General features: G+C 41.0%; 1 protein-coding gene across 5 annotated transcripts in view; it reads left to right on the forward strand.

Moving 5' to 3' along the window:
* Positions 1–25,030, forward strand: part of ttc7b (tetratricopeptide repeat domain 7B) — a 408,001-nt gene that overhangs the window by 216,611 nt on the left and 166,360 nt on the right. For all 5 annotated transcript variants that reach the window (XR_011351037.1, XM_069915898.1, XM_069915899.1 and 2 more), the window contains exon 16: positions 23,371–23,468. Coding sequence is in view for 4 of the 5 variants with exons in the window: in XM_069915898.1 (XP_069771999.1) it covers positions 23,371–23,468 (98 nt within the window). In the remaining variant the exon portion in view is untranslated. The remainder of the gene's footprint in view (positions 1–23,370; positions 23,469–25,030) is intronic.

Below are 25,030 nucleotides of genomic sequence, written 5' to 3' on the forward strand. Positions count from 1 at the left end.
ACTATTCTTTGAGGTGTTACCATCTCACTACAGAACAGGGGAGGTCCTGTTAGAAGCCAATTAGATTCCCACCATGTTACAAGGCAACTACTATATTTTCTCACCTGATTCATTAACTTTTTGTTAAACTTATTCTTTCCCACTTTTCTTTCTGATCCTGGTAGATTAATTGACGGCTGTAAGGATATCAATCAGATTGAAAGAGTGCAGAGAAGATTTACAAGGATGTTAATGGGACTTGAGGGGCTGAGTTACAGGGCAAGGTTAAACAGGTTAAGATTTTATTCTCGGGAGCACAGAATTAGGGGAGATTTTGATAGAAGTATTCAACATTATGAGTGGTATAGATAGATCAAATGCAAGCAGGCTTTTACCACTAAAGTTAGGCAAATCAAGTTTAAGGGTGAAATATTTAAATGGAACATTAGGGGAACTTCTACCCTCAGAGAGTCGAGATTGTGTTGAATGAGCAGCCAGCTGAAGTGGTGGATGCGACATTTAAGAAAAATTTGGATAGGTACATGGATGGTAGGGGTACGGATGGCCACAAACATGTAAGACTGCGTCCGCTGTAATTGTAGTAAAAATGCTGGAGGAACTCAGCAGGTATCGCAGCGTCCGTAAGAGGTAAAGCCTTGTAACCGTTGTTTCAGGCCAGGTGCAGGTCAATGGGATAAGGCAGAATAGGGCCTGTTTCGGTGCAGTAGTGTTCTATGGTTCTGTAAATTGCCTTGATGGTTAAAAAGGTGGTTGATGTTCGGCACAGATCCAGAGGGTCAATGGACTTGTTTTGAAGCTGTAGCTCACCATGACTGTTTGTTCCGTTACCCCTGAATGGTTTTGCATTTAAGAAATGCCTTGGTCTTGGTCTTAAATGGTGCATTGAACTTGGCAGTCATTCATGAGGAATTAAAATAAAAAACACGATGCTGGAGAAACTCAGCAGGTCAAACAGTGTACTTTATATAGCAAAGATAAAGATACAGGACCAACGTTTTGAGCCCTTCGTCGAGGCATAACAAAATGTAGGCAGGTGCCCAAACAAAATTATGAGAGGAGGAGTACAGTCCCAAAGGCTGTAATAGTTGGATAAGGAAGGGAGGGCACATCAGCAAACAGGAAGAAGGGGGATGGTTCTGTGAATGGAGAGGGAAGGGGGTGGAGAGCTGGAGGAAAGAAGACAAAGAGAAAGGGAAAGGAGGGAAAACGGAGCGAAGGCAAGCAGATACTGGAGAAGTTGATGTTCTTGCCCTCTGGTTGGAGAGGGCCCAGACGGAAAATTAAGTATTGCTCCTCCAATTTACGGGTAGTCTTGGTTGGACAGTACATGAGGCCATGGACAGACATGTCAGCATGGGAGTGGGGTGCAGAATTTAAATGATTGGCCACTGGGAGATCCCTGTCTCTGGAGCAGACAGAGCGAAAGTGCTCAGCAAGCAATTGGCCAGTTTGCGTCCAGTCTCTCCAATATACGGATGGCCATGAGGAGTTATTGCAGAAAGCTCCTACTTTCTACATGAAGCCTGCATCTTTGGTCTGACTCTGTTTCTTAGTTTGTGTTCAGGAGTTGCCCATTGTATAGCAGCAACAGTACAGCACAGGAACAGGCCCTTCAGCCTATGCTGACCATGCCAATGTAATCTATAATCCCTCCATTCCCCACCGGTTATATATCTATATAAATGCCTCTTAAACATTGCTATCAAATCTGCTTCCACACCTCCCCTCACAGTGAGTTCCAGGGAACTACCACTATCTGTAAAAAAAAACTTGCCCCGTAAATCTTCAAATGTTCCCCCTTTTCCCTTACAGCTATGGTATCTGAACTTTTCATCTGAAGGGGAAAACAACTGTCAATCCCATCTATCCTTCCCCCCCCCCCACCCCCCACCTCACCTCCTTCTGTCTCTTTTCATCCTCCCTCCTCTAAAAACCCCTCCCCTTTTTATCCTATATTTTAATATTTCCTCACACAGTTCAGTGTCACATTATGTTTGCTGACACGTTCGATGATTCACTACATCAAAATGCTCCCTTAAATGCAGTTGGCTGTTGTTGTATCTCCAGAGAACATGAAGACATCACCTGGCTTGTGATTATTTCCTGCACCCCCCCACCCCCGCCACCCAACACACATCCTGCTGTGTGTGAAATTCATTCTGCGAGTTCTCTGCCTGCATCAGCTCTGCCAGGCCACCCAGGTCACACGTTTTAATCTGGTGCACATCCACTGGACATCTTTTGCTGAAATGTGTGGCTTGAGGCAATTACATTCCACTGCTCAAGTCAGTGATGTGCAGAATAACTTCTCTGCTTGAAGAGTGCTGTGTGCAACACTGTCAAATCCTCTCCAGCTACTTCTTTCTTCTTTGGCTTGGCTTCGCGGACGAAGATTTATGGAGGGGTAAATGTCCACGTCAGCTGCAGGCTCGTTGGTGGCTGACAAGTCCGATGCGGGACAGGCAGACACGATTGCAGCGGCTGCAGGGGAAAATTGGTTGGTTGGGGTTGGGTGTTGGGTTTTTCCTCCTTTGCCTTTTGTCAGTGAGGTGGGCTCTGCGGTCTTCTTCAAAGGAGGCTGCTGCCCGCCAAACTGTGAGGCGCCAAGATGCACGGTTTGAGGCGTTATCAGCCCACTGGCGGTGGTCAATGTGGCAGGCACCAAGAGATTTCTTTAGGCAGTCCTTGTACCTTTTCTTTGGTGCACCTCTGTCACGGTGGCCAGTGGAGAGCTCGCCATATAACACGATCTTGGGAAGGCGATGGTCCTCCATTCTGGAGACGTGACCCACCCAGCGCAGCTGGATCTTCAGCAGCGTGGACTCGATGCTGTCGACCTCTGCCATCTCGAGTACCTCGACGTTAGGGGTGTGAGCGCTCCAATGGATGTTGAGGATGGAGCGGAGACAACGCTGGTGGAAGCGTTCTAGGAGCCGTAGGTGGTGCCGGTAGAGGACCCATGATTCGGAGCCGAACAGGAGTGTGGGTATGACAACGGCTCTGTACACGCTTATCTTTGTGAGGTTTTTCAGTTGGTTGTTTTTCCAGACTCTTTTGTGTAGTCTTCCAAAGGCGCTATTTGCCTTGGCGAGTCTGTTGTCTATCTCATTGTCGATCCTTGCATCTGATGAAATGGTGCAGCCGAGATAGGTAAACTGGTTGACCGTTTTGAGTTTTGTGTGCCCGATGGAGATGTGGGGGGGCTGGTAGTCATGGTGGGGAGCTGGCTGATGGAGGACCTCAGTTTTCTTCAGGCTGACTTCCAGGCCAAACATTTTGGCAGTTTCCGCAAAGCAGGACTTCAAGCGCTGAAGAGCTGGCTCTGAATGGGCAACTAAAGCGGCATCATCTGCAAAGAGTAGTTCACGGACAAGTTTCTCTTGTGTCTTGGTGTGAGCTTGCAGGCGCCTCAGATTGAAGAGACTGCCATCCGTGCGGTACCGGATGTAAACAGCGTCTTCTCAACTTCTTTACAGGTTGAGTAAACAACCTCCTTGCCTTGTTTGGCCCACATTTAACTGCAGACCCACCGGAGTGGTTGGTTCCTCAGCAATTAGGGATGTGCAGTAAATGCCGGAACTGCTGATGGCGTCCACATTCTGTGACTGAATACATTTTAAACATTTCCTCAAAAATTAGTGGGGATGGTGGAAAGTGAGGATGGTTATCTACAGTGCAATGCACAAGTCTGGGCACCCCTGGTCAAAATTTCTGTTACTAAGAATAGCTAAGCAAGTGAAAGATGTCCTGATTAAAAATGACATATTTCTTTAATATTTTTAAGCAAAATTACTTTTTTTTATGTCCATCTTTTACAGTTTCAGAATAACAAAAAAGGAAAAGGGCCCAAAGCAAAAGTTTGGGTCCCCTACATGGTCATTACTTAGTAACACTCCCTTTGGCAAGTACCACAGCTTGGAAACGGTTTCTGTAGCCAGCTAAGGGTCAAGGCTTCTAGTTCCGTGAGATTCTTGGGCCGTCTTGCGTGCACTGCCCTTTTGAGTTCCGTCCGCAGATTTTTGATGAAGTTTGGGTCGGAGGACGATGAGGGCCATGGGAAGACCTTCAGCTTACGCCTCTTGAGGTAGGCCATTGTCGATTTCGAGGTGTGCTTAGGATCATTATTCCTGTAGAAGCCATCCTCTTTTCATCTTCAGCTTTTTTTCCCCGGACCGTGCGATGTTTGCTTCCAGAATTTGTTGGGATTTAATTGAATTCATTCTTGCCTCTACCAGTGAAATGTTCCCCGTGCTACTGGCTGCAACACAAGCTCAAAGCATGATCAATCCACCCCTGTGCTTAACAGTTGGAGAGGTGTTCTTTTCATGAAATTCTGCACCCTTTTTTAGCCAAGCATACCTTTGCTCATTGCAGCCAAAAGGTTCTATTTTAACTTCCATCAGTCCTCAGGGCTGGTTTCCAAAATGCATCAGGCTTGTTTACACGTTACTTTGCACGCTGAATTTTGTGGTGAGGATGCCCGAAAGGTTTTCTTCTGCTAAATCTTCCTGAAGGTCTTGTGCAGTCAAATGGGGTTTTGATTTGCCTTTCCAGCAATCCTACAAGCAGTTCTCTTGAACAGTTTTCTTGGTATTCCAGGGCTCTGCTTGACCTCCAACATTCCTGTTAGCTGGCCACTTCTTAATTACATTATGAACTGAGGAAATGGCCACCTGAAAACGCTTTGCTATCTTCTTATAGCCTTCTCCTGCTTTGTGGGCTTCAATTATTTTAATTTTCCAAGTGCTAGGCAGCTGCTTCGAGGAGTCCGTGGCCTGCTGATTGTTGGACAAGGTTGAGGACTGGGGTATTTATTAAAGCTTTGAAATTTGCATCACCTGGTCTTTCCAAATGATGACCATCAACGGACTAATTAAGGTCCGAGACTTGGTAAAAGTTATCTGAAAGCTCAAATCTCTAGGGGTGCCCAAACTTTTGCATGGTGTTCCTTTCCTTTTTTTTTCACTCTTCACCAATCTTGCTTAAAATGTTCAAAATAATGTTTCATCTTTAACTTCTTGACATCTGGAGATTAGTTAAACTTCTCACTGAACTATTCACAGTAACTGTTTGACCAGGGGTGCCTAAACTTTTGCATTCCACTGCTAAGTTTACAACGTGGCCTCGATCAACTAGGACAGTGGGCAGAGGAATGGCAGATGGAGCACAACTCGGAGAAGTATGAAGTAATGCATTTCCGAAGTCTATCTAGCACAAAACCTGCTACGTAAATCGTCGAGCCCCCTGGAGCATTGTGAAACAGAGAAACCTAAGGGTACAGGTACATACATACACACACCAGGACATTGGGGCATTTATACCATAAGACATAGGAACACAAATAGGCTATTCAGCCCATTGAGTCTGACCCACCATTCAATCATGAGCTGATCCATTTCCCCACTCAGTCCCACTGCCCGGGCTTCTCCCCATAACCTTTGATGCCCTGGCTAATCAAAATCCTATCAATATCTGCTTTAAATACCCCGGCCTCCACAACTGCCTGTGGCAACAAATTCCATAGATTTACCACTCTCTGGCTAAACAAGTTTCTCGGCATCTCTGTTCTGAGTGGATGTCCTTCAGTCCTGAAGTTGTACCCTCTTGTGCTAGAGTCCTAGATTCTCCCACCATGGGAAACAACCTTTCTACATCTACTCTGTCCACGCTTTTCAACATTCAGAATATTTCAATGAGACCTTTCCTTGTGAACCTTCTCTGAACCCTCTCCAACATCAGCACATCCTTTCTTAAATGAGAAGCCCAAAACTGCTCACAATCCTCCATGTGAGGTCTCACCAGTGCCTTATAAAGCCTCAAATCACATCCTTGCTTTTACATTCCTCTTGAAATGAATGTCAGCATTTCATTTGCCCTCTTCACTACTGACTCAACCTGCAGGTTTGCTTTCAGGGTATCCTGCAGGAGGACTCCCAGGTCCCTTTGTATCTGGGTACTTTCAATTTTTTACCCATTTAGAAAATAGTCTACCTTTTTTTAGTCCCCTTGCAAGTCTATGTTTGAATTAGATAAAGCTGGAAAGGACTGTGATCTCTTTGCTGCAATATGAAGTTCCAGATCTATAAATGGTGATGTACATCTGGATGTGCTTTAGATATAAACGAGCAATGTTCTGTTGCCCTGCAGTTCTCCATCAAAGGCGGCTGCAATCAGAGCTTACGTTAAATTAATAAATTGTTCACTGTGTACAAGTAACAGGAAAGAACAGCTGTCCATTGAAACTTGCCAGTAGATTCTACTCAGGCAGTGACAGCCTTCTCTTTTAATATCCCAAGATACATCACCATAGCAATGATCTAAATAAGTCTCATCCAAGATACGGAAGGGATTATTTGGATAGATTACCAAAAAGCTATGTCAGAGCAGTGGACATTAAGAAATATAGGGAATGATTTCAAGAGTATGGGGCCCTGGACATAGATCTGCCAGTGGTGGAGCAAGATGGCCCATTTGGAGGAATGGTGACCTTCAGATTATTGTGAAGCTGTAGCAGGTTACATCCAGCACAGTAACAGGCCCTTCTGGCCCACAAGCCCATGCCACTCAAATACTGCAATTAACCTACAACCTTCATCTGTTTTTTGGAGCGTAGGATGGGGGGATCCAGAGCACCCAAAGGAGATCTACACAGACATGAGGAGAACATACAAACTCCTTTCAGACAGTGCCCTATTCAAACATGGGTTGCTGGTCCTTTACAGTGTTGTACTAACTGCTCCACTAACCGTGCTGGTTGGCAACTGGAGAAAATTGTATTAGAAGGCTTTTTCTTGCTTTGAACATGATACAGATACACCACACTAGTCCACACTAGTCCAGATATCTCTCGAAGTCTGTGTCTGCAGTTAAACAAGAAACGTCGGCAGATGCTGGGGTCGAGCGCAATGGTCTGGCGAAACTCAGCAAGTCACACAGACTCTGTAGGGAATAAAGGGTAACCAACATTTTGATCCGAGGCCCTTCTTCAGGTGTAAGCAAAAACAGACAGGTGTCTGAATAAAAAGATGGTGGGGGAGAGAAAGGGGCAGGAGAAGGAGCACAGGCTAACAGGTAGGAGGTGGATACAGGTAGGAGGGTAGAAGACAATAAAGCTGTGAAGTGATGGGAGGATAGCTCTCTGATAGGAGAGGGAAGGGATGAGCTGGAGGATCGGGAGAGAGAGACTCGGGGGAGGGGGTTGGTGTGAGGATTTGAAATGGTTGGCCACTGGATAGATTCTTTGTCCATGGCCTCATGCACTCTCAACCCCAGGCTACCCGTATATTGGAAGAACAATACCGAATATTCTGTCTGGGCACTCTCCAACCAAATGACACAAACATCAACTTCTCCAATTCCATTAACTCCCTCACCCAAGTCTCTTTCCTTACCCCCCGTCCCCTTTCCTCCAACTTTTTCTATCAGAACACTACTCTGGTCCCTATCACTAGTGTTAGGAGCCTGTGCTCCTCCCCCTGCCCTTTCCTCCCTCCTCTACTCTCCTCCTCCCTTGACCACCTTTTTATTCCCATGTGTGGTGCATGACTGCTGAGTTTCCCCAGCACATTGGCATATTTCAAGTTTGTCTCTGTACCTTTCACCTGAGAAATCAGTCCTGCTATTTGTAAGTAAATCTGAGAGAGCAGGATGTCATTTTAAGATTTAGCCTGCAAGATGGACTGCCCCGTGGTACAAACCAAAATGGCCTGCAGAACAGTAAAGGTCATACTCTCTGCCACATGTTAGAACCTGACTGAGACACCTCCCAGCTTCTAATCTATTTGCCTGCCAATTTGATTTGCAGAAAGATCACAAAATCCTTGCATTAAAATAAAAATACACATTGTAAAAAATTCTGACAGTATAAAGAAACTTCAGAGGAGGAAGGAGCCCATTGTTTAGTAAATGCAAATTTTCTTAAATCCAGCATGACTTCTCCAAACTTGTTGAATTTTAGTGCCAGAGAAAATGGGCACCTACTGCAGTGATTTTAACAATCCTGTCATTCGAAGCTTTTCTTTGATTTTCACCTTCTCCCCTCCAGTTGTCAATTTCTCACTCCAGTACTGTTCTGTTGGCATGAACGGATGTCAGAGGAGCTGGAGTAATTCAATTGGGACTATTGCATTTTATATATACATAATGTGTGTGTGTGTGCGCACGTGCATATAAGAAGCTTGTACGCTCTCCCCGTAACTGCATGGGTTTCGTCTGGGGCTCCGGTTTCCTCCCACTGTTCAAGATATACTGGAGGTTGTTGATTAATTGGGTATAATTGGGCGGCACGGGCTTGTGGGCCAAAATGGCCTGTACTGTGCTGTATGTCTAAATCTAAATAATATATTCATATATAGATGTAGATATGTATCGATACATAGATATATAAAATGGGCAGATAAGTGGCAGGTGAAGTTTTATGTAGGGAGGGAACTGTGATGTGATCGACTTTGGCAGACAGAACAGATCATGAAACTCCTTTAAACAGTGTGCAGGAACAGAGCCTCTGGAGTATTTGTCACGGATCCTTCCACGAGCAGTGACAAATCACTTGGTGAATGGTGCTAACTTCATCAGCAATCTGAAAGATTCCCAGGCCTCTCACATGGACACTCCTGCTGTCACCCCAAGGAATATGGTGCCCACTGACTGCATCTGAGTTAGCAGGTCGCTCCATCTCAGCATTCATTTCTTCCAGCAGATTGCTTGTTGCTCGAGATTCTGGCATCTGCAGTCTTGTCCACTGATCTCACTGGCCTGCTTCTACTTTGGACACCCGCCCCTCATGTCAAGTCAAATCAAGTTTATTGTCATCTGATTGCACAAGTACAACCTACAAAACTGTGTTCCCGGGTCCTTGCTGCAAAACATATAGACACACAACCAGACATAACACACATACAGATAAACATTGTTTTCGAAATATGAGAATCTCGGACGGTTAGTATGAACAGTTCCTCTGGTCGTTCAATATTCTCACTGCCCGTGGGAAGAAGCTGTACCTCAGCCTGGTGGTGCTGGCTCTGATCCTCCTGGATCTCTTTGGTGATGGGAGCAGCTGAAAGATGCAGGGTGGAAGGGGTCCTCAATGATTTTGTGCGCCATCTTCAGATAATGCACCCGGTAGATCACATTGATGAGGGGAGAGAGGCTTGAATGATCCTCGGAATTGAAGGGTTTTCATATGACAAGCGTTTGAAGGCTCTGGGATTTTACTCGCTGGAGTTTAGAAGAATGAATGGGGATTTCATTGAAAGGTCTGGATAGAGTGGATGTGGAGAGGATGTTTTCGGTTTTGTTGGTTGTGGGGGGGGGGGGAGTCTGGGACCAGAAGGTTTACCTCAGAATACAACAAGGTCCCTTTAGATCCAAGATGAGGAAAAATTTCTTCACCCAGAGGGTGGTGAATCTGTGGAATTTGTTGCCGTGGGATATTTAAAGTGGAGGTAGATACGTTTTTGTCCAGGGAAGGAATCAAGGGTTCCAAGGGAAGAAGGCCGGAGAATGAGGCTAAAAAGGACAGTAAATCGGCCATTATGGAATGGCGGAGACGATTTGATGGGCCGAATGGCCTACTTCCGCTTCAATGTCTTATGGTCTTATTGTCACTTTAATTATGGTATTGCTCCTGTGAAATCTCGTTGGACAGTGTAGTTTAATAATGGTGCTGTAAAAAGTCACATTCTAGGTGTTGAGTCATTAAAGAGCTGTCAATAAAATGGTATCCAAGAAACAAGTAACTTAAATTTTAATGGGTTTTAATTTGTCAAAAAATTCAAGTGGAAATTCTAGAGTGTGGTTGACTCTCAGCAGCCTGTAATACCCATGGAGTGAGTGCTAATTACATTAACATGAGTCCTGAGAAATAAAGCTTCCAGGAAGGTCATTTTCATTTATCCCAGACAAGAATTCAGTATTTGCCCTGAAGAAGTATCAGTACCCACTTATATGATCAATGAAAAGCCCTGTATTCAGAAGACATTCAAATCACAATACGCTGTTTGTCTGTCGCCCTCTCGCACTTTCTCTTTCTCACATTCTCCTTCAATTTCTCTCTGACTGTGTTTCCCACTCTCTAGAAGTTATATTTGACTTCATTAAGTCCATCAGCGTACCACTGTATACCACTGTAGTCATTCAGACATTGGCCTTCTGGCTGATATTAACCTACCTACCATTTTAAAACCAAGCATTTCTTGTAATGTAGTTCTGTGAACACTCCCTGACATTTGCTTGTTGAAAGTGTTTTGAGTCTCCCTGTAGTTCTGAATTTTTGTGATTTTGTTGGTTGGAACATCGTTCTTTTTTTAAATTTTTTTATTTTTCACACCATAAACCACATTGACCATGATACATACATTTTCCTTTTCAAATATATAGTGTCATTTTCTCCCCCCCCTCCCTCCTCCCATCCCACCCTCCCTACCTCCCCCCCATCCATTTAAAGTACAAAATCTAAGATACATTAAATCCGTCAAACAATGTTGTCATTCAATAAAAATAAACAAGAAATTCCACTGAGTCAATTCTTTTCATTTCCTTCTCCTTTCGTTAATTTAGGTGGTAAATGTCCCCGGTAGGTTTTCTCTATTGTGTTTCATGTATGGCTCCCATATTTGTTCAAATATTTCAATATTATTTCTTAAACTATATGTTATTTTTTCTAATGGAATACATTTATTCATTTCTATATACCATTGTTGTATTCTCAAATTATCTTCCAATTTCCAGGTTGACATAATACATTAATTTGCTACGGCGAGAGCTATCTTAACAAATCTTTTTTGTGCACCATCCAAATCAAGTCCAAATTCTTTGTTTTTTATGTTACTTAGGAGGAAGATCTCTGGGTTTTTTGGTATATTGTTTTCTGTAATTTTATTTAATATCTGGTTTAGATCTTCCCAAAATTTTTCTACTTTCTCACATGTCCAGATTTCATGAATTGTTGTTCCCATTTCTTTTTTACAACGAAAACATCTGTCAGATACTGTTGGGTCCCATTTATTTAGCTTTTGAGGTGTAATGTATAGCTTGTGTATCCAGTTATATTGTATCATACGTAACCTCGTATTTATTGTATTTCTCATAGTTCCTGAGCATAACTTCTCCCATGTTTCCTTTTTTATCTTTACATTTAAATCTTGTTCCCATTTTTGTTTAGTTTTACCATTTGTTTCCTCATTCTCCTTTTCTTGCAGTTTAATAAATATATTTGTTATAAATCATTTGATTATCATTGTATCTGTAATCACATATTCAAAGTTACTTCCCTCTGGTAACCTCAGACTACTTCCTAATTTGTCCTTCAAGTAGGATCTCAATTGGTAATATGCCAACACTGTATCTTGAGTTATATTGTATTTATCTTTCATTTGTTCAAAGGATAATAATCTATTTCCTGAAAAACAATTTTCTATTCTTTTGATCCCTTTTTTCTCCCATTCTCTAAAGGAAAGGTTATCTATTGTAAAAGGGAGTAACTGATTTTGCATCATTATTAGTTTTGGTAATTGGTAATTTGTTTTATTCCTTTCTACATGAATCTTCTTCCAAATATTGAGTAGATGATGTAATACTGGAGAACTCCTACGTTGTACCAATTTTTCATCCCATTTATATAATATATGTTCAGGTATCTTTTCCCCTATTTTATCTAGTTCTAATCTAGTTCAATCTGGCTTTTCCCTTGTTTGGTAAAAATCTGATAGGTATCTTAATTGTGCAGCTCTATCATAATTTTTAAAGTTTGGCAGTTGTAAGCCTCCTTGTTTATACCATTCTGTTAATTTATCTAGTGCTCTCCTCGGTTTCCCCCCTTTCCATAAAAATTTCCTTATTATTTTCTTTAACTCCTTGAAGAATTTCTCTGTCAAGTGTATTGGCAATGCCTGAAATAGGTATAATATCCTTGGGAAAATGTTCATTTTAATACAGTTTATCCTTCCTATTAGTGTTAATGGTAAATCTTTCCAATGCTCTAAATCGCCCTGTAATTTTTTCATTAGTGGATAATAATTGTGTTTATATAGATGGCCGAGATTTTTATTTATTTGTATACCTAGGTATCTTATTGCTTGCATTTGCCATCTGAATGGTGATTCCTTCTTAAATTTTGAGAAATCCGCATTATTCATTGGCATTGCTTCACTTTTATTTACGTTAATCTTGTAACCCGACACTTCTCCATATTCCTTCAAATTCTTATATAATTCTTTTATTGATAGTTCTGGTTCTGTTAAGTATACTATAACATCATCTACAAATAAACTGATTTTATATTCCTTGTCTTTTTTTTTTATCCCTTTTATATTATTTTCTGTTCTTATCAATTCTGCTAGTGGTTCTATAGCTAACGCGAACAATTAGGGTGATAGTGGGCATCCCTGCCTTGTTGATCTGCTTAAGTTAAATTGCTTTGATACATGTCCATTTACTGTCACTTTCGCTAACGGTCCCTTATATAATACTTTAATCCAATTAATATACTTCTCCGGTAAACTGAATTTTTGCAATACTTTGAATAAATAATTCCATTCTACTCTGTCAAAGGCCTTCTCTGCGTCTAAAGCAACTGCTACTGTTGACGCTTTACTCCCTTCTACTGCATGAATTAAGTTAATAAATTTACAAATATTGTCTGTTATGCGTCTTTTTTTAATAAATCCAGTTTGGTCTAGATTTACCATTTTAGGTACATAATCTGCTAATCTGTTTGCTAATAGTTTAGCTATTATCTTATAATCTGTGTTAAGTAATGATATTGGTCTATATGACGCTGGTGCGAGTGGATCTTTCCCTTGCTTTGGTATTACTGTAATTATTGCTGTTTTACATGAATCTGGTAAGCTTTGTGTTTTGTCAATCTGGTTGATTACTTCCAGGAGGGGAGGAATTAATAAATCTTTAAATGTTTTATAGAATTCTATTGGGAATCCATCCTCTCCTGGTGTTTTATTATTTGGTAGTTTTTTTATTATCTCTTGTATTTCTACTATTTCAAATGGTTCTGTTAATTTATTTTGTTCCTCTATTTGTAATTTTGGTAGTTCAATTTTAGTTAAAAATTCATCTATTTTCCCTTCTTTCCCTTCGTTTTCAGTTCGGTATAATTGTTCATAGAATTCTCTAAAGTTTTCATTGATCTCCGTTGGATTAGATGTGATTTGTTTGTCTTTTTTCCTTGATGCCAATACCATTTTCTTAGCTTGTTCTGTCTTAAGCTGCCATGCTAGGATTTTGTGCATTTTTTCACCTAGTTCATAATATTTCTGTTTTGTCTTCATTATGTTCTTCTCCACCTTATATGTTTGTAGTGTTTCATATTTTATTTTTTTATCTGCCAATTCTCTTCTTTTAGTTGTATCTTCCTTCATTGCTGATTCTTTTTCTATATTTATTATTTCCCTTTCCAACTGCTCTGTTTCCTGATTATAGTCCTTCTTCATCTTGGTTACATAACTTATTATTTGCCCTCTAATGAATGCTTTCATTGCGACCCATAGTATAAACTTATCTTTCACTGATTCCGTATTTATTTCAAAGTACATTTTAATTTGTCTTTCAATGAATTCTCTAAAATCCTGCCTTTTAAGTAGCATGGAGTTTAATCTCCATCTATACATTCTTGGAGGGATGTCCTCTAACTCTATTGTCAATATCAAGGGTGAATGGTCTGATAATATTCTAGCTTTATATTCTGTTTTTCTTACTCTATCTTGCATACGAGCTGATAACAAAAATAGGTCTATTCTTGAGTATGTTTTATGTCTACCTGAACACCCTTTGGGTGTTGTTTCCTCCATATATCCAAAAGTTGCATTTACTGATTAATATAGCTACTCCTCTTGCTTTTGAATTATACGACGCTGCTGTTACGTGTCCTACCCAATCTCTCTTTAATTTCTTGTGCTCCATTCCAGTTAAATGTGTTTCTTGCACAAATGCTATATCAAGTGTTTCTTTTTTCAGTAAATTTAGCAGTTTCTTCCTTTTGATTTGGTTATGTATTCCGTTAATATTTAAAGTCATATAGTTCAACGTAGCCATTTCATACTTTGTTTATCTTCCCTTTCCGTTTCTCCATCATCACCTTTCCTTCTTATCCATTTTTGCTTTCTTGTTTTGAACACTTTATAAGACATCATTTCTAAAACATCAAACATTTTCCTTATTCTCCTATTTAAAACTTCTTTAACCTCATTCTCCCCTCCCCCTCCTGAGTTGCCCTTTATCCCTTGTCGGGCAACCACATCTCCCCTCTCCATTTGGATTTGCGAATTCACTCGCAAACATCAACTGATTTTGCAGTGACCGTAACTCCTCCCCACCCAGCCCCCCCCCGGAAAAGATTTCAATTTTCATATGTAACAAAGGTCACTCTTTTAATTCCCTCCTTATTCCCTCTATTCCCTTTCATTCCCTTATTAATTCTTATCTATACTCTATATATTTTCCTCTAAATACGGATACATTCATGTATACACACATATACATACACATCTATATACATATACATATATATATATATATATATATATATATTTATATATACATATAGTTCGTGGTCATTTTTACTCTCATTACATGTCTTCATCTCTCTGCTCGTTTTGTAGTTGTTCTGCAAATTTTCTTGCTTCCTCTGGATCCGAGAATAGTCTGTTTTGTTGCCCTTTTAAGTACCGCTGGGTACTTTAACATAAATTTATATCCTTTTTTCCATAAGATCGTTTTTGCTGTATTAAACTTCTTCCTCTTCTTCAGGAGTTCAAAACTTATGTCTGGATAGAAAAAATTTTTTTGACCTTTGTATTCCAGTTGCTTTTTGTCTTCTCTTATTTTCTTCATTGCTTTCTCCAATATATTTTCTCTTGTTGTATATCTTAAAAATTTTACTAAAATGGATCTTGGTTTTTGCTGCGGTTGTGGTTTCGGGGCTAAAGTTCTATGTGCCCTCTCTATTTCCATTTCTTCCTGTAATTCTGGTCTTCCTAGGATCCTGGGGATTCAATCTTTTATAAATTCTCTCATATTCTTGCCTTCTTCATCTTCCTTAAGGCCCACTATCTTTATATTATTTCTTCTATTATAGTTTTCCATTATATCTATCTTCTGAGCTAACAGCTCATGTGCCTCTTTAACTTTTTTATTAGATTCTTCTAATTTCTCTTTTAAGTCCTCTACTTCCATTTCTACAATTGTTTCTCGTTTTTCCATATTTTCCACTCTTTTTCCTATCTCTGATATGACCATTTCTATTTTATTCATTTTTTCTTCTGCATTCTTAATTCTTCTTTTAATCTCATTAAATTCTTGTAATTGCCATTCTTTCACTGATTCCATATATTCTTTAAAAAAAAGATATATCCATTGTCTTGCCTTTCCCTTCTTCTTCCATTTCTCTATGTTCTTCTTCTTCCTCTGGATTGACCATCTGTTGTTTCTTTGTTTTCTTTTTACCCTCTTCTTTCTTGTTGTCGATATTGTCTGTGTTCTGCTCCTGTTGCTGTGCTGCAGGTGTCTCTCTCAGCTGTGGAGATCGACTCCGCAGCTGTTCCCCCCTCCCGTCAGTGTGTTTTTTTTTCATGCGCGGTAGCGCACTTTTACTCGGCTCTGCGAACCATTTTTGTAGTCCTGAGCCCGGGACTTCCACTGACCTGTGGGAGCGGGCTTCTCTCTCCACGGCGGGTCTCCTCGGACAGGTAAGGCCTTCACCTTCTTCTTCCGACGTTCTTTCTTCTTCTCTTCTTCCCGTTGTTTTCGACTTTTCTCTCTTCGCTGCCATTTTCTTCTCACCTTTATTTTTACTTTGTTTTAAATTTTACTCTTGTACCTTTGTGTTTTGTGCGTTTTTTTTTTTAACTTTTCCGGAGAGGGCTGGAATTCCCTGACCGGCCTCTACTCCATCACGTGACTCCCCTCATCAACATCGTTCTTTAATATTAAATTTCATAAACCCAAGAGAACAGGGTCAAGAGAGAAGAGCTAAAAAAAAAACAATTTTCTGTTATGTTGCAGCTTTAAGGGAGTAAAATGTTCAAAGATGTTTCAGAAATATTTTCAAACAGATTCTGGCAGAAAACATCATACATTATTTGGACAGAGGGCAAATAAACTTTTAGGAGTATCTTGACTGAGTGGAGAGGCAGACAGTTTAAAGGAAGAAGGAGATCTTGGCAGAAGAGGATGTGATCAATATTGGCAGTGGTCAAAATCAGTGATGTTCAATTAACATCAGAAACGGGTGTTCTGAGAAAAGAAGGGAAAATTAAACTGAAGAACACTGAATCCGTATTGCACTTATAAAATGTTTTTAAAAAAAACATCTCAAAGTGTATCACAGACAATTATTTTGCATACTTTGGTTTTAGTTGTTGACTGCACTTAAACAGCCCTGATATTTAACCATAGTTAAGACTGCAATAAATCTGTGGCCCAGTCAATGAGCTAAAGCAACAATAATAAATCACTTGGCCAGCCAGGACTGCTGTGGTCCAGCCAGAAGACTCGTGGAGGTTTCACACAGGTACATGGTTTCTCTCAACGATATCTCCCTTCAACCCTCCAAAGTTCATCAAATCCACAGTATTAGGAAGTCACTGTCAAGTGCTAAGATCACAAAATGTGCCATGTAAATGCTGTTTTGTTTTCTTGAGCTTAAAATGAGGCAGATAAAGAATGTAGCTGACATGTCCCTGTCTGGAGTTATTATAGCGTCATAGAATTTGACTGTAAAGTGCTTTACAATCGAAGTGGACCTCAAGTAAACTCTGCTTGTGAGTTCCACGTCCCTACCATGTCTGGATGCAAAAGCTTTCCCCATCTATCATCTAGTTAATTTAAATCTATCAAAAAAACCCAGATTTTGATCACTCTGTGGACCTACATCCATCCTCTTTATTCTGTCTGTATTCCTCATTATTTTATGTCCCTTAATTAAATATCTCATTGAAGTCACCCATGTGAGATGCTGCCTCCTGAAGACAGTCAACATCATAAAGGATCCCCATCACCCTGGTCACAACCTCTTCTCACTGCTACCTTCAGGTAGAAGATACAGAAACCTGAAGTCCAGCAGTTGCAGGTTCTGAACAGTTTTAATCCAACAACTATCAGGCTCTTGAACCTCCCCGTGCTACTCTAACCTAACCATCTCAACTATCTCAAAAGAAAAAAGTCCTTAGCTTTGTTAACCTTGCCTCAAAAGACACCTTCTCAATCCAGACAACATCCAGGTAAATCTCTGCACCTTCTCCAAAACTTCCAATCCTTCTTGTACTGAGGCAACCAGAACTGAGCATTATATTCCAAGTCTTGTCTAACCTGAGTTTTATAGAGCTGCAATATTACCTCACAACTCTTGAATGCAACTCCACCCCTCAAATGATGGTCAGCATACAATAAATCTTATTAACTACCCCATCAGCCTGTGTGGCAGCCTTGGATCTGGACCCCAAGGTCCGTATGTTCTTCCACACTCTTAAATATCCTGCCACTAACTGACGGTGTGTGGATTTATATTGTGAAAAAGGAGCGGGGAAGGGGTTGTTGTGTTTGTTCTTTTGTAAGAAAAAGTTTTTATATATACATAATATATATATATACATATATACTTTGATTTTGGAGAGTTTACTATGTTTCTTCTTTGGCTTGGCTTCGCGGACGAAGATTTATGGAGGGGGTAAAAAGTCCACGTATGTATATTTATGAAAAATCACAAAAATAAAATATTAAAAAAAGAATCTTGCCACTAACCATGTGCTCCACCTTCAAGTTTGACCTTCCAAAATCTATCACTTCACACATATCGGGATTAAACTCTATCTGCCTCTTCTCTACCCAACTCTGCATCCTGTCTTTATCCTGTTCTAACCCTCAATAACCTTCTGCGCTATCCACAACTCCTCTAACCTTCGTGACATCTGCAAACCTGCTGACCCATCCTTCCAGTTCTTCAACCAGGTCATTTATAAAAATCACAAAGAGCATTCATCTCATCTCAAGCAAAGAAAGCAACCTCACACTTCTCAGACAAAATTCTATTTGCTCAGCTGACCAGACCATCTCTATCCTCCTGCAGCCTAGAGCTTTCCTCCCCACTGTTCACCACGGCACTACTTTTGTCCCATCAGCAAATCTCTTTATCATTTACAGATCATTGTATACAACAAAAGGTAGGAACTCCCCATAGAAGCATTCTTCCAGTCACAATACCCCTATCAAGTCAAGTCAAATCAGGTCACCATCAAGCATTAAATTTTGCTTTCCTGCCAAGCTGATTTTGGGTCCATGTTGCCACTCTCCCTTAGATCCTGTGGGTTTTCACAGCCTTTAATCTGCCATGTGCAACTTCAACACAGTGTGGTACGGTTGTTGCAGAGAAATAAATCAGAGGTCAATCCACAAGACCATAAGAGTTGCAGAGAGGATCACTTGAAGTCTCCCTCCTTCCCCCATCAACGGTATGTACCGTGATCGTTAACTGAAGAGGGCGTACAAAATCATTGAGGACCCCTTCCACCCTGCACACAGTATCTTTCAGCTGCTCCTGTCAAGGAAGAGATACAGGGGTATCAGAGACAGCACCCCCAGGCTGAGGAACATCTTCTTCCCACGGGCAGTGAGAATGTTTAGCGACCAAAAGAACTGCTCACACTAACCAGCTGAGACTCTCATTTGTACAAAGCAGTATTATTCAGTTATTTATATAAATAAAATACTTGTCCTGCGTATGTATTATTTATCTCTATGAGTGTTATGTGTGTAATGTCTGGTTGTGTGTCTGCGTGTTTTCACACTGAGGACTGGAGAATGCCGTTTCATAAGGTTCAAACAGATGACAATAAACTTGACTAGTCATCTGCACAGCTGTGGTCAAATGAGCTGACCCATAATCATTCAATTGACCCCTTCTTAAACAGCAGCACATTTGCAGTGCTCTAATCTTCTGGCACAACTCCTGTTCCCAGGGAGGATTGAAAAATTGTGGTCAAAACCTCCACAATCTCCTTCCTTTGGAATAGATTTTACATAGGCCGGTGATTTTTAAATATGCTGCATCCCTCCAAACTTCTTCTTTTAAGGTATTCGACCCATTCCACATTTCACAGGTTCATTTTAACTAAGGATCATCCACTCTTTCCAAGACAGCCACAGGATGATATGTAGGAATATACATTAAGAACACCACTCCCGAGAGGAGTCACGTGATGGAGTAGTGACCGGACGGTGAACTCCAGCCCTCTCCAGAAAAGTCGGGAAAAACAAAGGAAAACACAAAGGCACAGAAATAAAAGTTACAGAAAAGTGAGTATAAAGGTGGAAAGAAGATGGCGACAAAAAAAGAAAAATCGAAAGCAACGGTAAGAAGAGAAGAAGAGAAGACAAAGGAGGAAAAAGGTGAAGGCCTTACCTGTCCGAAGAGGCCCGCTGCGGAGAGAGAAACCCACTCCCTCAGGTCGGTAAATAATGGACTACAAAAATGGCTCGCTGAGCCGAGTAAAAGTGCGCAACCGCGCATGCGCGAGGAATCGCGCATGCGCGATGCGAATGAAAAAAAACACACCGACGGGAGGGGGGACCAGCTGGGGAGTCGATCTCCACAGCCGGCAACGACAGCTGCAGAACACCTGCAGCAAGAAGAGACCACAGAAAACAATGAAAACAAGAAAGAAGAGAAGGAAAGGGCAACAAAGAAACAACAGATGGCCAACCCAGAGGAAGAAGAAGAGGAAGAGTACAGTGAAATAGAAGAAGAAAAGAAAGGCAAGGTAAAGGATATACTTGCTCTTATTAAAGGATACATGGAGTCATTTAAAGAATGGCAAACACAGGAATTTAATGATTTAAGAAAAAGAATAAACAACACAGAAGAGAAAATGAATAAAATAGAGATGACCTTAACAGAAATGGGAAAGAAAATGGACAAGATGGAAGAGCGGGCAGTAGCAGCAGAAATGGAGGTAGAAGACTTAAAAAAGAAATTGGAGGAATCTAATAAAAAAAACTAAAGAGACACAAGAACTACTAGCTCAAAAAATAGATACAATGAAAATTATAACAGAAGAAATAACATAAAGATAGTGGGCCTTAAGGAAGATGAAGAAGGCAAGAATATGAGGGAGTTTATAAAAGAGTGGATCCCTAAGACCCTAGGATGTCCAGAACTACAGCAAGAAATGGAAATAGAAAGGGCACATAGAGTATTGGCCTCTAAACCACAACCACAACAAAAACCAAGATCTATTGTAGTAAAATTCCTAAGATATACTACAAGAGAAAAGGTACTGGAGAAGACAATGGAAAAAGTAAGAGAGGGCAACAAACCACTGGAGTATAAAGGGCAAAAAATCTTCATTTATCCAGATATAAGTTTTGAACTCCTAAAGAAGAGAAAAGAGTTCAATACAGCAAAGGCGATTTTATGGAAGAAAGGGTATAAATTTATACTAAAGCATCCAGCAGTATTGAAAATATTTATTCCAGGACAACAAAACAGACTATTCTCGGATCCAGAAGAAGCACGAAAATTTGCAGAACAATTACAAAAATAGACTGAGGGAGGAAGATGGGTAATGAGAGTAAAAATGATCACGATTGATATGTTTGTGGGTAAAGACAAAAATAGACTGAGGGATGAAGACGGGTAATGAGAGTAAAAATGATCACGATTGATATGTATGCGGGTAAAGAGGTATAAGAGTGAATAGAGACAATGTGCATACGTGAATGTATCTGTACTTAGAGGAAAATATAGATAGTATAGACAAGAATTAATAAGGGAAAGTAATGGAATAGAGAGAATAAGGAGGGAATTAAAAGAGTGACCTTTGTGACATATGAAAAGTGAAATCTTTTCTGGGGGGGGCTGGGTGGGGGGAAATAGCGGTCACTGCAAAATCAGTTGACGCTTGCGAGTGGATTCGCAAATCCAAATGGAGAGGGGAGATGTGGTTGTCCGACAAGGGATAAAGGACAACTCAGGAGGGGAAGGGGAGATTGGGGATAAATAAGATAGAAATAGGAGAATAAGGAAAATGTTGGATGTTGTAGGAATGTTGTCTGGTAAAGAGTTGAAAATAAGAAAACAGAAATGGAAAAGGAGGAAAGGTAATGATGGAAAAACGGAAAGAGAAGATAAACAAAATATAAAAGGGCTACGCTGAACTATATGACTTTAAATATTAATGGAATACATAACCAAATTAAAAGGAAGAAACTACTAAATTTAAATGAATAAATGTATTCCATTAGAAAAAATAACATATAGGTTAAGAAATAATATTGAAATATTCGAACAAGTATAGGAGCCTTACATTAAATACAATAGCGAAAACCTACCGGGGACAAACATTACCTAAGTTGATGGAAGGAGAAGGAAAGAATGGACTCAGTAGAATTTCTGGTGTATTTTTGTTGAATGACAACATTGTCTGACTGGCTTAATGCAACCTAGATTGTATACCTAAAATGGATGAGGGGGGGTTGTGGGGGGAGAAAAAGTCACTGTATATGTGTGAAAAAGAAATAGTGTATATCATGGCTAATGTGATTTATGGTGTGAAAATTAAAAAATTTAAAAAAAAAGAACACCACTCCCCACCTCCACACAATTTTATGACCCTTAACAAATTCAGTACTTTCCTTAATTATTATCTCGCTCATCATGCATTTCAGAGAACAACTTTCAATTTTCTTTGCTATCCTAATTTCCTTTTCAATTTCCCTCCACATTCTATAATCTTCTCCGCTGTAATCCTGAAGCACTTGGTCATTGTCTCCCCTCTGGGCATCCAGCTGCGCCACTGACTTTGTATTTGTGAACACATTGACTTAAACTCCTTGATTCCCTTCCTATTGCACCAAGAACAGATCATCACCAAAGCAGCTCATTCCAGCCCGTTTCTGCTGAATCTGTCCTGAGTCTGGTAAAGTTGCCCTTCTCCCCATTTAAAAATGTCATCAACTCAATCATTGTCCCGCATCTAACACCAGCTCTGATGTTTCCCTTACCAAATGCTTCATAAACACAGTCGAGAATATCAGGATCAACATTTCCCCCCCTCCACCCGCAATCTAACTGTACCACGGCATTGTTCATCCAATCCGGACTGTTTTAGCCCAATCACACTACCCACCCTTGGAAAGATTGTGTTCGCCATGAAGCTGTCAACCTGTCCCTCAACGCTATCCCCACTCCCCTCCTGAGGGATGTTGGCGATGCATTGGGTCCGAGCATCCTCTATAATTTTACAGTTCCTTGGCCACCGGTTATCATGGCAGTTACCGCAACACTGTTACAGCACCAACATTCAGGACTGGGGTTCAAATCTCAGCTGCCTACAACCCCCGGTGCATTCTCCCCGTGTCTGCATGGGCTTTCCCCGGGTGCTTCGGTTTCCTCCCACCATTCTAAACGTACCGGGGATTGTACATCAATTATTGGGCGCCACCAGCTCATGGGCCGAAAGGGCCTGTTACCTTGCTGTATGTCTAAGTTTAAAAATTTAAATTTAAAAATTTATATTTAGTTGTCACATTGTACCTAGTACAGGGTTCTTCTGCAAGCAATCTAAGAGTTATCTCTAACATTCATAAAGAGCACAAACTACAGAGTATCGAGTTGCAATAAAAAGAAATATAAATTAGTACAAAACATGGGTGGCATGATAGCACTGTTGTGGGGTTCATCCAAGAGCCTGATGGGTGTGGGGAAGAAATTCCCTTTCAGCTTGTTTGCGTGTGGTTTCACTCCTTGAACCTTCTCTCCAATGGGAGGAGGGAGAACAGAGTTTGTCCAGGGTGTGATGTGACCTTCAGTTTGTTGGCTGCCTTTCCTGGGCAGTGGGAGATGTAGATGGAGTCCGTGGGAGGGAGGGAGGTTTGTGTGATGGTCCAAACTGCATTCACCACCTTCTGCAGCTTTTTCCGATCTTGAGCAGAGCAGCTCCCGTCCCACACTGTGATGGATCAAGCTGGTCTGTTTTTGATGGTCCATATATAGAAGTTGTTGAGGGAGGAAGAGGAAATGCCCAACTTCCTCAGACTTCTAAGAGAGTAGAGGCATTGGTATGCTTTCTTGACCGCCATGTGAAGGTGCTTCTCCTGTGTCAGGTCACTGGAGTGGTTTACTCCTAAGAATTTGACACTTTCTCCTTTTTGCACTTCAGCACCATTAATGTGGACAGACTCGTGGTCTGTCTCTGCCCACCCCCCACCTCCAAAAGTCACTGACCTTCTCCTTCATCCTATTGTCGTTGAGAGAGAAGTTGTGATCATGGTCCCAGGATGTTAGTCTTTCAATCTCCTTCCCCCAACCCCCACCCCACCCCCCCCGAAAGCTTTTATTAACATTAATTTTGAACTGTATTGCAGTGACTCCGGGAGAGGGAGCAGCCTTCTGGATCGAGTCATAGCGGACAGGCGGAACCTGAACACCATCACTCTGCCCGATTTTAGCGATCCCGAGACAGGTAAAAACAATTGTCCTCCTTCCTCCTGAGTGAACCACATGAGCAGGTCGTTAATTTGAAAGTCCCGCTCAACATCCTCCGCAATTGGAGGTAGTAGTGGGATGAATTAATAGCAGGCAAACAGGTCCATGCTGACAGTTAGCTCCCATAGTAAGTAAGCCATTAAACAGATGGGATGAGCACTTTGAGGAAAGTACGCCCTGACTTTAATGAAATTTAAACTCTTTATTTTGATTTTAAAGTCTACTGAAGGTGGTGAAAATTTGATGCATGCCACTCGAAAAACAGGGCTACTTATTGGAATTATATGGAAATTATGAGCACAGACTTTTCACCCCAACTGTTTCCACCTCGCACAAGCCTTCTCCTACCATCTCCCCTCCTCACCTCTCTCCCTCTCACATTTTCAGATCATTTTAATAAACAGATGCAGCTTAAAACCTGGATCCTAGCTTTTCATCCCTTTTATTTAAACACTGCCTAGTCTTTTGAGTTCGGTACCAGATTTCTGTGTAGAAATTGTGTCTCAAAGCATTTCCCATTCGTGTGTTATTCACGTGAGAAATAAATAGGTTGCAGGTCCCCCTCCTCCCCCTCCTTCCTCCCCCCCCCCACCCAGTGAGGAAGAAATGTGCATCAATATAAATGTCTTTGAAGCAGAAGCAGGTGAATTGTTCCACCATTACCTGGGAGAATTTCAGAATCAGAGCGTGGAAATGAGCGTGCGTCACGAAATTCATTGTTTTGCGGGAACATTACAGGTGCAAAATTTGCAGTAATTACATTTAAACTAAATAAATAAGTTGGTGGGGAAAAAAAGTGACGTAGTGTCTGTGGTTCATTGTCTGTTCAGAAATCTGATGGCAGAGGGGGAAGAAGCTGTTTTTGTAACGTTGGGTGCTCGTCTTCAGGCTCCTGCGCCTCCTTCCTGATGGTAGCGGTGTGAAGAGGGCACGGCCTGGGCGGGGAGGAATTTCTAAGCAAGCTTCTTGTACTTCAACCATTTTCAATGTTTTCCTTGGCTTGAAAGTAGAGCAACAAATGTTCACCAGATTGATACCCATTGAGATGAGGGTGGGTATGTAATTCTCCAGTGTTTAGAAGAATAGGAGCTTGCCTTATTGAAATAATTTGTATTCTGAGAGTGTGAATTCACTGTCTGGAAAATCTCGAACTATAGGCATAGGATAGGACAAAATTGAGGAACATATGTTTCTTTTGGAAGGTCATGGGTCATCAGTGAATACTATTTTGACACATGAAGATTAGATTAGAACATTACACCACAGTGCAGGCCCTCTGGCACTTGATGTTGTGCCGATCTTTATATTCCTACCAAAAAAATATACTAATACTCTTCCTACCTTGTAACCCTCTATTTTTTTCATCCATGTGCCTGTCTAAGAGTTTCTTAAATGCCCCTAATGTTTCAGCCTCCACCACCATCCCCGGCAAAGCATTCCAGGCCCCCACCACACTCTGGGTTTAAAAAAAACTTACCCTTGACATCCCCCTTAAACTTCCCTCCCTTCACTTTATACTCATGTCCTCTGGTGTTGGCT

Source organism: Narcine bancroftii, chromosome 2 (assembly GCF_036971445.1).
Source record: "Narcine bancroftii isolate sNarBan1 chromosome 2, sNarBan1.hap1, whole genome shotgun sequence".
Classification (NCBI taxonomy): domain Eukaryota; kingdom Metazoa; phylum Chordata; class Chondrichthyes; order Torpediniformes; family Narcinidae; genus Narcine; species Narcine bancroftii.